The sequence below is a fragment of the Calonectris borealis genome, chromosome 3 (genome assembly GCF_964195595.1).
Source record: "Calonectris borealis chromosome 3, bCalBor7.hap1.2, whole genome shotgun sequence".
Classification (NCBI taxonomy): domain Eukaryota; kingdom Metazoa; phylum Chordata; class Aves; order Procellariiformes; family Procellariidae; genus Calonectris; species Calonectris borealis.
The window spans coordinates 2,985,394-2,999,979 of record NC_134314.1 but is presented as its reverse complement, the minus strand read 5'-3'; the positions used below and the strand labels follow the sequence as shown (position 1 = coordinate 2,999,979).

The following is a 14,586-nucleotide window of genomic DNA, read 5'->3' as shown; positions in this document are numbered from 1 at the left end:
ATACCACTGAAATTCTACACATAATAAATAAAATATTAGCATGCAAAGATAAAGCAACACCTATTACACAACAAATTACAAGCCAAATAATTCAATGGTCGCAAAGTAAAAATAAATTTAATAAAAATTACATAAAACTGAAGTTAAGGCAACATACACCACCGTAATTTGAAGGTATAAATGTCACAGGAAGACATTAATTAAACCACAGAAGCTTTTTAAGCCAAAAAAATTCAAAGTAAATACTACACATTAAAGAAACACAAAAGGACTAAGACACAGAGGTTAATAGCTAAAACATTCAAACAACCTTAAATCTGCCTTATGGTAACCTAACGCAAGGTCTATTCTGCACGCATCTTCTTTCAAATAAATTAAAGTATGAGGAGTTTTACCATTGTACTTCCTGAGGGTTCCGAGGGAGCTAAAGCTGCTGCACTTCCACAGTTCCATATGCGAACAACTTAACTCTAATTTAGCATAACCTGACCTTGGAAATTCTTTTCTTTGTTATTGAAAATGCTGTATACGAACATTAACCAAGAAAATCAAAGAAAAGAAAGAAAAAAATTATGATTCTGTGAGCTGACATTCAATGAAGAGAGTGAAAAAAAAAAAAAGAGAGCTTTTGACTCAGGGCAACCAGAATAACTCTTTGGGCAAGAAAAAGATTTCAAGGCTTTACACTGGATACCAACTACAGGGATAGGTCATTAAATAACATTATTTCCTCAGCTAATTTTGGTTGTGCTGTTCTGGGAAAAAACAGAGAGAATAAAAATGATTCACACAAACAAAATTCGTAACATATTAGAGTATCTCTTTATGGTAACTACAATTTTTTACCCTGGAGTAAATGTAACATAGCTTACCTTTCAATGAAACCGAGACAGATTACTTTGCGTTCACTGCACAACAAAGGCATCCACGTGGGCAGTTACCTGGAGTAGTTATTATGCTATAAATCCACACCTGGCTTACACTGAGCTAATCTGTCCATGTAAACGTAATGTACATCATGATCATGTCTAGTTTGAATGAGTTTCCATAGCAGTTACCCTTTTCTTTAAGAATACCATATATAACAGCGCTCTACCATGCTGAAAAGTACGATTATGATTATTTTTTTAAAAGTAACCTATTTTATGAGAAGAGATTAAAACAGCTTTACTCTTTAACAGAACACAGGAGAAGGCAGCATGAGACCACTCTCTCTCTCCTCTTGTCAAGGAAATAAAAGAAAATGGAGAAATGCTGAATGACTATGTAGACACAAAAAGAGGTAAGAAGAGCAATAAATAATAGGGTCAAAATTAAAAGAACATTTTAAATAGTCAAAGCAGTTCACTCCTGGAAAACCCTTCCAAACAGAAGACTGAGACAGGTGTGCCCATGATTTAACAACATAAACAGCTATATAATTGAAATACAAGTCAATGGGCCCATGGAAGATTGTGCACTCTCTGGTTAGGGTCACAAAAATTATCAGAGGGATGGAACACCTCTGCTATGAAGAAAGGCTGAGAGAGTTGGGGTTACTCAGCCTGGAGAAAAGGCGGCTTTGGGGAGACCTTACTGCAGCCTTTCAGTACTTAAAGGGGACTTATAGAAAATATGGGGACAGACTTTTTAGCAGGGCCTGTGGCGACAGGACAAGGGGGAATGGTTTTAAACTAAAAGAGGGGAGATTCAGAGTAGATAGAAGGAAGAAATGTTTTACACTGAGGGTGGTGAAACCCCGGCACACGTTGCCCAGAGAGGTGGTGGATGCCCCATCCCTGGAAACATTCCACGTCAGGTTGGACGGGGCTCTGAGCAACCTGATCTGGTTGGAGATGTCCCTGCCCACAGCAGGGGGGTTGGACTAGATGGCCTTTAAAGGTCCCTTCCAACCCAAACTATTCTATGATTCTATGGTTGCATAAGACAGCAAAGACAGGATTCATGTCATCACGTTTTAGCTCGTTACAATACTGATGTCTCCATGTGAGCTGGTCACTGGACACTTCCCTTGCAGTCAGTGGAAGAAAGAGGCATTTTGGGGGCACTATTCACCTGGTTTAAATGTCTTTTGACATTCACTATATGCTGAATTAATCATGCAAGTGCCTGTTTTAACTATAAAAGCGTAACTCTGTGTATTGCTGTAGCAATACCTGCAGCAGCAATTCAACAATACGTACAGTCCCTTCCAGTGCTCTATCCCAGCTCTTTACCTGGTACAATGTAAAGCCAAAACAAGGTTTTTTACCACGCACGCTCCTATCTGGTGTGGAAGGAGAAGGAGGAAAGGGCAACCTAATCCCTTGTCTCTATCTGTGATATACATTCACCAAATGAGTGTTACAGAGGCACCTGTGCGATCCAGGGCACAACCTGATTTACTACATGACATTTTACTAGTTGTATTTGAATAGCTGCAACAGCCATCATTTAAAACCAACTTAGTCTTCCCCATATATGCTACCTTAGTGCTAGAGTAACTATGGCAAAGTCAGCCAAATACCATATTCAAAAAGAAGAACATTTGTTCATCAGTTACATAGACACAACTGAAGGCATAGCTGGTGTCACAGATCTTTAGCATCCGAGCACAAAAGGTTTTTAAATAGTAGCATGGAGACCAAGTGAAGAAAGTGAGATGTTTCTCTCAGCCTTCTTATTTTCTGAGTTGAAATCAGAACATTACCCAAATGTCAGGTCAATGTCATTCATGCAAAAATTGCACTAAAGATAAATGGACACAGTTAGCTGAAGAAGCCCAATATCCCAGGATTCACACAAAATAATGTAAAATATTCTCTAGTGAAAAAAATAACCTGTGTAACTATAACCCTTGTGTTTAATTCTCATAACTGACAGGTTTATTTAACAACACAAATTTGGCAAATTCAGACATTACATCCCTTTTCAAAACCGCAGCGACGAGAAGATATTGAATCCTGTGTACCACACCACTACCTCTTACTAGAAATAATTATCCTCTTTTATTACACAACTTTGAATGATTCCTCAGAGCAGCATCCACACATAGTCTTCTGAATAAAGAACCTCTGGATTCATTTTTCATTTCGGAGAGGGAAATTACGGTATCAGCAAGAGGAGTCTCCTTCAAGCCTTATTTGCATTCAAGAGGCTGCCAGTTGGGTAAAGTTTCTCCCCATTTAAGTAATTCTGTTTCCCAGCAACCCGCGCTGTTGCCAGGAGAAACCCCGGGGAGAGCTTCCTCCGCACCCGCCCCGCTGCAGTCTTGGGGGTACAGCTTTGTGCAGCGCTGCTTCATGCCAGCGCACACATCCGACTGTGAGCAGCATGCTAAGTAGTCCGCCAGGAACTCCAGGGACTCGAACAAGAGACTTTTTTTTTTTTTTTTTGGAGAGGGTTTAGTGATGAATGACGTAGCCCCTTCTATTGCAATGGAGTTAGAGGTGATAAGGCAGCACAGGGTTTTTTCATCAGGGTGGTGTTACCTTGGGAGCAGCGTTTGACAGCTGGATGTGCAGCTCTGTAAACATATTTCCTATATGCTTTTAATCTATCAAGCATCGTATGTGCATGCCAACTTCCTTTCTGTTGTTGTTTTCCAGCTGCCAAGAGCAAAAACCACATGCAAACAACAAAAAAATCCCCTTAGATTGACTCAACCTTTGCTTCTCCTTGCAACACCTTCCAAAATGTAAATGTAATAGGTGGTTAAAAAGTAATTCCTGTTTTTCCAATGACAGTACAATATTTATAGTTGTACACTTGGCTTGAAAATGAGCTGTTTAGTGTTTAGATATAAATACCTGACAAGGTGCAAAAAAAAAAAAAAAGAGAAAAGAGAAAAAGCCATGGCATGTTATTACAGACAGGATTTCCAAGCAAATTCATCTCACACCTACCTGTAAAGATGTTGTAACCACCAATTTCAGAAGTTGTTTTTCAGATAATAAACAATTACTGGGGGTGAGGTGCTTCCACAAAGACACATAGTCTGCTTTACATTCTTTCTGATTTGAACCTCGGCATACGCAGTGAAATTGTAATGAAATTTAATAATTTATGGAAATTGATGGCTTGAATGTATTTGAGCAAAGATCGTCTCTTAGAATGAAGAAATAAGCAATTAACTTTTCTGAATCAGAAAGGTAAATTGAAATTTGAGAAATGCTAGACCATATATGACACTGTTACTCGACATGTTCCTGGACTATACTTCAATGGAAGTCAGATCTCACATTTTTGGCCCATATTCCATATAAACTTCAGCAAGACTGGGTGACTAGTTAATTCTCTATATAAAACACTGTATCAGGTAAATAAAGTGATGGAAGACTTTAAGAAACTAATCCTTCTAAACCATAAGAGAAACTATTTCCTATGTAGGCTTTGTTCTGAGGCATAATCTCACTCAAGAATCTCTACTTTAGACCTACAATATAGTGAAATTAAATTCACATCTGGAAAAAAGTTTTATATTTGCCCATGATTAACAAACTTTTCTAATCACTAAAGGAAAAATAGCTAATATTTTTCATTTTATTCTTTTGTCCTGCTTTCGGCTGGGATAGAGTTAATTTTCTTCCTAGTAGCTGGTATAGTGCTGTGTTTTGGATTTAGTACAAGAATAATGTTGATAACACACTGATGTTTCAGTTGTTGCTAAGCAGAGCTTACACTGGTCAAGGACTTTCAGCTTCCCATGCCCTGCCAGGTGCACAAGAAACTGGGAGGGAGCACAGCCAGGACAGATGACCCAACTGGCCAATGAGGTATTCCATACCATATGACATCATGCTCAGTAGATAAACTGGGGTTGGTCGGGGAGGGGCGATCGCTGCTTGAGGACGGGCTGGGCATTGGTCAGCGGGTGGTGAGCAATTGCATTGTGCATCACGCATTTTGTATATTCTACCATTATGATGATGATGATGATGATGATTATTATTATTATTATTATTATTATTATTATTATTATTATTATTTTCCCTTCCTTTTCTGTTCTATTAAACTGTCTTTATTTCAATACACGAATTTTACTTTTTTTTCTGATTCTCTCCCCCATCCCACTGGGAGGCAGGGAGTGAGCGAGCGGCTGTGTGGTGTTTGGCTGCCTGCCGGGTTAAACCACACCACCTTATATTCTACTGAAAAAACATCTTAGAAAACATTAAGCTTACATTTTAGTTTGCAATTCTATTGCAAAATCTTGTGCCTTGCACAATTCAGCAAACTGTCAAAATATCAGGGGAAATCTGTTTAAAACTTTTCAGCCTAACACTACATACATATTTAGGCACAGAATAAGCACAAGTTACCAGATCTTTCCCCTAATTCTGCACAGTAAAAAGAGGCTACAAAAACACGGAGATTTCCATGACATACTAATTCACAAGTATCAAGGGATCGGGCTGTCCCATTCAGCAGTTCTCCATTTTGCCATTCGCCCTTGGTAGAAAAGTACTGATGATTTAAAAATAAGTTATTCAATGACCTCAGCTCAGTGATATCCAGTACGCTTTGTCAGTGCAATGTCCCTGTATCATTACAAGTCAGCATAATGTAAACTTTAATGACAACACAGATTCACTAACTGTTGAGAAAATTACTGGATAACCCAAGGCCCACAGGGATCAAATTCCACCAGGAAGTCTTTGTACCAGGCCATGAACATACATAAGAAAAGTTACAGTCTTTTAGCCTTAGCACCTTTCATGTGCCCATGGTGGCATACGCAGTCCAGCCAGCCACCTTCTCCAAGGGCTGGGGTTGAGACAGATGAAAGTACCAGACCACAGGCCACTAGTTTGACCACACTACGTTCTGTTCAGTGTTTTAAGAATGGTAAAAAAGATTAGCATGGACAGAAATTCCACTAAAACAAACAGGTATAGAAGCAAAACAATTTAAAGGGTTATTTCTGCTTCTAAATGTTTGTTGTGTTTGGAAACTATTAAGCTTCAAAAGACGTCCAACTAAATGCAACATGAGAAATCAATTAAACGAGACCTATCGAGATATATGATACCTAAAATCACCTCATTTAAAAACCTCTTGTGAAATAATCTCCCTTTAAGAATATAAGGTATACTATTCTTCATGCATACACAGTCAATTGGCGTGGAATCCAATCTGCCTATATCCTGTGAAAAGCAAGTGCTACTTCAGCAGGCAGGGGACAGAACAGGACGAGTAAAGCAGTTCCCATAAAATACCTGTTTATGTTCTGCATAAATTTAATGTCAAGAATAGTGTCTCTGAAGGAAGAGCAAGTGAACCCTGTTGTAAAACTTCAGTAAATCCTCTAGAAACTTCAGAAAAAACTGACATACCTTCACTCAGCCTGAGGAAAACTGAAACACATTTCAGAAGTATATTCTAACCACTTGGACTTGGAGTATCCTGCAAGACTGAAAGCATGTCCCACTCTGCAACGGGTCAGACTGTTATACATGTAGAAATGCGAAAGTAGTGTGGCCAAAAAGAAAGCAGACTTGAGGGGCTGGCCCCAGCCTCCTGCAGTCACTTACAGAAGTACCATCATCCCAGATATGCTTTGGCTGGTTATTTTGATACATCTGCTTAGAATGTCATTTCAGCCTCCCAACAGAGGAGGATCATTAAGATCCTGAGGGAATTCTGTAACTGCTTGGAGTATCCTAGAAAAGATGGACACTGCTGCTACCACCACAGCTACAGCTAAGAGGATTTACAGAGTCACAGCACAGTGGAAGTTGGAAGGGACCTCTGGAGATAGGACCTCTTGAACCTCAGGTTCAAGCCCCCTGCTCAGAGCCAGGTCGGCTAGAGCAGGTTGCTCAGTATTGTGCCCTGTCAGGTTTTGACTATCTCCAAGGATGGAGAAGCTACAACTTCTCTGGGCAACTTGTTCCACTGTTCAACCAACCTCAGAGAAAAAAAAGTTTTCTTACGTTGAAATGGGATTTCCTATGTGTCAGTTTGTGCTTGTTGCCTCTTGTCCATCCATGGGGCACCACTGAGAAGATTCTGTCTCCATCTCCTTTACTCCTTCCCATCAGCTATTTATACACATTGATAAGATCCCCCTGAGCACCATGTCCCAGCTTAACTGAATTTAGGCACAGTGACCCTTTCACTCAAAGATCATGTATTTGTTTTAACAATATCAAGGCAACTGAAGCCGAAATACTCCTGCTACATCTGAAGACAATAATAATAGAACAACGAGGGTGAGACTAGAAACCTACCAAAATCTCAATTTCCTGTGCTCACTAGCCACATCTTTCTCCAGACATCTCAGCAAAAACATTCAGCGCAACTTTTTCTTGAGGTCGGTATGTCAAGTTGCAGTACTAATTCCATACAGAACTGAAATTCACTGTTATACGACTTTAATGTAAAATATACAGACTTAAATCAAAAAGTCAAAGCAAATGCAAATCAATTCATAAAGTTAAAAATAGAATCAGACACTATACCAATGACTTGAAAAGCTCTTAGGTATGGAGGAGATGATCACTTAAACACAAAGCTCCCAGTGCAACACTTTAACCCAAAATGTTAGTTATCCTTTGATATACAAACAGGAAAACACTGAGTAGGAACAAGACTGCAGTTGACACTAACACTAATAAAGTCTGGTGTCTACTTCTGATATCCAAAACTTAAGGAAGACCTTAAGTAACTCATGACAATTTAAGGAAAAGAAACTCAAATTAATAAATGATTGAAAAACATGCTTTCTACTGACAATAAAAATTCACTTTGCTTGGTTTATGTCTGGTTGAAGTCTTTACTTTTTTAAAAAATAGGCTAACCAGCAATTTAATTATGATCTAAACGTCTTTCATGAAAACCAGAAAACACATACTACCATGCTTTTCATCTTCATGAAGAAAACTGTACCAAGCTGCAATGGTTGAAAGTTGAAACATAACAAAGTGATTCAAAATATGCACCTTTTTAATGGAGAGAGTTATGAAACATTGGAACAATTTATGAAATTTTGCCATGGATCCTCTGTCAAATGACATTTTTAATCAATGTTTTCTTTAAAGAGCATGATCTGATTCAATCAAGAATTAATTCATGGAAATGCTGTGCTCTTTTTTATACAGAAGGTCACCATGACCTCCTCCACATTTGTAATTATAGCTCTATTAATCTGTAAATATAAAGCTAAGAGGCTTAATAGGTTTAAACAATCGTAAGACTGTCTACCCATGAGCTGTACCTTTACTGCCTCAAAAAAGTTAACCCCCTACAGATGTGTATGTTACAATGTAAGTACCTCTGCTAGGAACATACCTGAGACCACAGAGAGAGAGAAGATATTTCCTGACACTACTCATTGGGACCAGTGGGACAAAGCATTCTTTTAATTTACTACACACTGCTATCTCAGGCTATCTAGCAGAAAAAAAATTGTGCGTGTGTGTATATATAAATACATATGTTATTATACAATGTCTTGCACAGGAGGTTCCCTCTGCATTATTAGGGCTCCTTGACTAGTGCTCCTATCACTATCATAAAACAAAATAGTCAATTAAATAGTGTAAGCAATATATACTCCCATTCTCATAAAACACAGCCATGTTTCAGCAGTAATGTAACTAAAATTAATTCTGAAAACCAGAGTTATACTAGAAAGGTAGAAGCAATAAATAATATGTGATTTTACCATAAAGCACAACATCGTATTGCACCATTATACAGAAATCATATGAAAGAAACAACAAAAATGAATGTGGCAGCTTTACTGCAAGGAAAGAAAACAGCACAACACACTCTAAGTCCCAGATTATGAAATGTGTTGAAGATCAGATAAATCCAACTTGATTACAAAAAGAGTAAGTGAAGCTTACTAATGTTTGTATTGTTTTCAGCTCACAGTATTTTATCCCCGTTTAACTGACTTCTACACACAGAACCCTTTGTCTCACAAACCAACTACTTCCAGTCACTTCACAGAAATCCATATAATATCCAAGGTTTAACTGCATAATTTTCTTAGACTCAGATCCTAAATTAGTCATAACCTTACGATAAAACAAAAAAAAAAAGAGTTATGCAGACAAGGTCAAGTCTCACATAATCCCGTCATCAGCAAGTTACAAAGGAATCAAAACGCAATTTAGCTTTTTACAAGACTAAATGCAACTTTCAAGCTGAAGTTGTCACTCAGCTGTCTCTTCCCCTCTTTTGGACTGCAGCAAAGGAGGGAGCAGTCTCAGCTGGTCTCCGTACTCACAAGGTTGGAGAACGGCAATCAAGAACCCTCAGCAAAAGAGGTTCTCCGCCAAACAACAAATCTCACCGAGGGGCAGAGCACATTCATGCCCATCTCGCACCCAGAAAGCATCAGGAACTTGGAGCGTTGGGACCAGGATGTGCAAGCAGGTGCAATGCAATTAACACAATGTACAGGAGGCACGAAGAGAGCCCAGAAGGGCTGCTGACAGAAGAAAGCCCTCAGCTGCTGAAAACACCTTCCAGGAGACAATGCCCTGACCCAAACAGCGCTGACACCTCCGGTGCTTCAGCAACCTCCCTCCAGACTGAACTCCTGAGAGTGGTCTCAGGCTGCGGGAAGAGCCTGGTGCTCCTCCATGGGGATCGCAGCAGTGGCAGCAGCCTCATCTTTTGATGAGCTCTGGCAGACCTAGTCGCTGCAGCACAAGGGAAGGAGCTGCAAGAAGCGAGCACATTATATCGCATCAGGGATGAGGAGGAGATCAACAAGATCTTCAAAGAGACTGCATGGGCAAGCTAAATACTCTGCAGCTCTTCACCTAGGAAACAGTTAGAGGCCCTCAACACCATTGAAGATGAACAGGACAGACACCTCAGGTCATTGGATTAGGATCAGCGCTAGTTACCACTTAAAAGAAAGGTCGGGCAGATGTTTTCCTTAAGTGTCTTGCACACTAAGGCAGAGTTTGGCTCACAAAGAAGACGACTCAGATGTCCAAGTGTGGTTACAGACCCATGATGTGATCAGAATCAGAGACCTGGCACAGCACACACAACTTGAGCAGTGTCGTGCATGGGAACAGGGTGTGTAGGAAGCATTAGCACAGAAGAATAGGATGGGGAGCTGCACTCCACTGAAACAAACTCCTTGATAGCACAGAGCTCCAGTGTGAAACTGAAGTCACATCTGCGGCGAGTCTCCGAGTCAACATCAGAGGGGAAACACTGGAGGTGGTGTGGTTTGGGGTCTGCTACAGAGCACCTGACCAAGAGGAGGTAACTGGATGAGGCTTTCCACAAAGAGCTAGCACAAGTCTCCAGACTGCAGGCTCTGGTCCCCCCGGGAGATTTCAGTTCCCAGACGTCTGCTGGGAGGGTAACGTCAAATTGTGCAAGCAATTCAGGAAGCTGCACTAGTGACAGTTTCATTCCAAAAGTGCTAGAGGGACCACCAGGGATTAGGGTTGGTTGTTGACCAGCTGTTCAGAAGCAGAGAAGAACTGATGGCATTGCAGCAGCAGATGGCAGAGAGCTGCAGTGACTACAAGATGACGGAGTTCAGGATCCAAAGGAAGGCTAGAAAGGTAAACAGCAGATTTAGCATTTTGGACTTTCAGAGCTCAAACTCTGGCTTATTTAGGGAATTGCTAGGTAGAAGCCCCTGAGAGGCTGTCAAAGGGAGAAAGCGCCCTTCAGGGTGGTCTGAATTTTGACAAAAACTTTCTAAGAGACCTAAGGAACAAAATATCATGCAGAAAAACTGAGAACTTCATCAGAAACACAGAGCTGCTTAACGAACTAAAATGCAAAGAGAGAGCATTCAAGAAGTAGAAACAATAACAAGCAACAAAGGAGGTATATAAAATGCCTTGTCTAGGCATTTAGGCACAAAATCAGAAAGGCCAAAGCTGCAGTTAAAACTAGCTAGGGACGTAAATGGTAATAAAAAATTATTCCACAAAAATTACAAGAGTAAAAGAGAAAATCTGGGTGCAATGATGAATACAGAAGACAGCCTAAAAGTAGTACAGAAAAGACTAAAGTACTCAAAACCTCTTTTGCCTAAGTCTTCAGAAACAAAGACTGCTCCAGAACCTCAGCATGCACTGGCATAGTCAGAAAGAAAAGCAGCGATGTGGGGAAAAATGGGTTATGGCTACTTAAAGACGTTAAATGTCCAAAGACCCATGTCTAGAGTTTTTCCAGGGCTGCAGAGGAAGCTCACTGGTGTGACCATCAGAACACTGTGACAGATCTAGATATAATGATATCTAGAAAAATCCCGGTGACTGGGGGAGATCTCTGATGACTAGAAATGGGCTACAGTAACAGCCATTTTTAAGGAAGGTTCTTCTTCTCATACTAAATCCAAAACAAAGCACTAGGAAGAAATTTAACCCTATCCCAGCCGAAACCAGGACAGAAGGCAAAAAGAGCATTGAGCAACTATAGACTGCTCAGCCTTGGCTCAGTCCCAGCGAAGATCATGTCCTCAGAAATCATTTCCAAACACAAAGAACAGGAAAGTAATCAAGAACAGTCAACATATTTACCAAAGGCAAATCATCCTTGACCAGCTGGATTGCCGTTTATGATGAAATGATTGGCTATGCAGATGAGGGCAAAGCAGTGGATGTAATACATGTTGACTTTAGCAGGGCTTCTGACACCATCTCTTACAGCATTTGCATTTGGAAGCTGAGAAAGTGCTGGCTGAAGAACAGACTGCTAGGCACTAGACACATCAAAAATTGGCAGGACCACCAGACTCACAAGGCAGTGATCAATATCTTGATGTCTAGTGTGTAGGAGGTTACCCCAGGGGCTGATGCTGGGGCCAATATCATTCAATATCTTAAACAACAACATGAGTGATGTGACAGAAAACACGCTCAGCAAATTTGAGTGCAACACTAAACAGACAGTGAGAATGGACATACCAAACAGCAGAGCTTCAGTCCAACGAGACCTTGAAAAATTTCAGGTTTATGCCAACAGAATCCTCAAGAAGGTCAACAAGGAGAAGTGCAAGTTCTGCACCAGTGCAAAATAATCTCAGCCCTGCTCGAAAGGACCTGCGATTATGCTGGATGCCAGGTTAAATATGAGCTAGCAATGTGCTCTCATTGCAAATAAAGCAAACTGTGTACTGGGCTGCATTACAAGGAGCATGGACAGCAGAGTAAGGAAAAAACCCTCTCCTCTATGCTGTTCAGGTAAGAATTCGCCTGGAATACCATGTCCAGTTTTGGGTCCTCAGTTCAAAAGAGACATTAATAAAAAGGCAAGGGTCTATAAGGTCAATGGTCAAGTTGGTCAGCAGCCTACAGCACATAAACCTACAGAGCTCGCAGCAGCTGGGCATTTCAGCTGGTGAAGGGCAAACTAAGGGGCAATCTTACAGCAGCTTAACAGGGAGTGAGAACAACAACTCAGCCAAACCCTTCTCAACAGCACCAGACAGTATCAGAAAGGGCAACAGCCACTAACTCTGCCATAAGAGGTTCACGTTGGACATGAGGAAAAACTCCGACTAGAAGGCAGCGCAGCATTGGCACAGGGGCTGAACAGGAATGCCCTTGCAATCAACACTCCTCTGAGTCTGCAATCTAAGAGCAATTTAAACAAAAGAAATGTTACTGAGTAAATGTTATGCAATGTTAAAATTCAAATTGTCGTCCTTTTCTGAAAGGAAAAAAACATCTTAAAAATTTTAACTTTTGCAATTCATTGGAGCTCCCTGGTGTTATTTAGCGCATAATACCATGTTTAGTCATAGAATAAAAATGCCCCCAAAAAATCGTATTTGGCCTTATGAGGACATTTTTTGTACAGCAGCACAAAATTATTCTATCTATGGAGTTACAGAGCATAAAATGGGCCTAGCGTATCTTCTGTCCAAGCTTTTATCAACAAGCAATGTGAAGGTGCCCTTTTATCTATGCAATGTGCTACTCCTGGTATCATCTCTAGAGTTCACTGCCCTAACTACATCACCCCCGTCTCTGCACCCCTCCTTTGAGTCCATCTTCTCCACATCAGACACAGTACTCTTCCTGCTAACTTTAATTTCACCACTACCTTCTTGCCACCTTCAGCATTTTACCAAGTATCTATACAATGTAAGATTTTACTATGCTCTCGAACACTTCTTTCACTGGTCTTATGCCAACATCCATTATTCTCCAACCAGCACTTAGGTGGGAGAATAGGTGTTATTTAAACACCTTATGTGTTTAAATATTTTTAAGTTCACAGACTTTGTTAGGGACTTTTGATGCCTGGAGCAAAGATACATAAACACCTTCTACAATGGGAGAATGAATACATGTTAGAGCACCTACGTGCCACTATAATTGCTATCTAACGGTGATGACAGTCACCTTGCAATGTCTTCAGTTCCTGGGAGGGCTCACAGAAGGCAAAATTGCTTGCTTAATTCTAGGTTGCTGCTTTGCTTACCTGACAGCACACATTTACTCAAAATGAAAGGGTACGAAAGAGTACTGGGGAATCACTGAAAGAATTATTCAGAACTTAAAAACACTTTGCAAACATCAAGGTTAGAACATCCACACCACGCTTAGGTATTATTTTGAGGTATTATTATTTAACAGAAAAAGTAAGGGCTAGGGAAATAGGCCCTGAATAGGACTATTGTGGCCCTCAGTAAAAATTAAACAGAAAACTCATATACGGCCGAGACAAAAATAGGTGCTTGTTGGTTGTTCCAGCAATCGATTAATTCCTATTCTTACAAGAGTGCACAGAAAACGTCATTGTGCAGCTAAATCACGAAACAAGCGCGCTCCCGGGACACCCCACAGGCTCCCGCCCGCATTCCCCTCACAGAGACGGGCCGCCCCCCGCCATTTCACCCCCCCACGCACCACGGAGGCGCCCCCTCCGCGCATGCGCCACAGCCCCCCCGCGCAGGCGCCGCAGCGGACCCCGCCCGCCCCGCTGGGAAGGCTGCGCGCATGCGCGCAGGGGCCGCCTGAGGGAGCCGCGGCACCGCCTCTCTCGCTGAGCGGGTCTCCGCTTCCCCTCCCCCGCCGCCACCGGGGCTGGGCCGCGGGGGGTGAGGGGGAGCGGGGAGGGGTCGTCCCTACCTGCCACCAGGATGCGCTGGCTCCTGCCGGGGAGCGCTTCTTCCTTCTGCGGCAGTTGGGAGGCCGAGTCGCCCATCCTGAAGGTGGAGCTGCAGAGCGCGCGGAGGAGGCGCCGCGGCGCTGCCGGCATCGCCCCTGAGGAGAGCCGGCGGGGGGGCGGGGAGGGGTGAGCGGCCCGGCGCGCGCTGGCCGTTGGGACGGGCGGTGGCGGGAGCGGCGGGGGGCGGGCGGGCGCGCGGCGGCGGCGGCGGGGCACGAGGACCGCCCCCGCCTCGGCTCTTGCGTCCTGGGGGCTCCGGAGAGGGCAACCCCCTCGGTGTGTCCTGGAGAGGCACCCACCCCCCCGTGCCCCAAAGCGGCGTGCCCTTGGGTCTGCGCGCTCCCAGGGGTGCAGCCGCCCCCTAGGTCACGCTGGCGTCCCTTGCTCGGGGTTTACCTGCCGTGGTTTGCATGCGCCCACCCAAAAGTAGCCCGTTTCTGGAGCTCTGCCTGCTGAGCTTTGTCCCTGGCTTTACTCTCTGAGCTGTAAACATCT

At 42.4% G+C, this 14,586-nt stretch overlaps 1 protein-coding gene across 1 annotated transcript in view; it reads right to left on the bottom strand.

The window, feature by feature from the left end:
- Nucleotides 1-14,210, bottom strand: part of MSRA (methionine sulfoxide reductase A) — a 297,534-nt gene extending 283,324 nt beyond the window's left edge. The window contains exon 1 of the mRNA XM_075144833.1: nt 14,052-14,210. Coding sequence (XP_075000934.1) covers nt 14,052-14,181 — 130 coding nt within the window. The 5' untranslated portion in view covers nt 14,182-14,210. The remainder of the gene's footprint in view (nt 1-14,051) is intronic.
- Between the last annotated feature and the right edge of the window lie 376 nt (nt 14,211-14,586).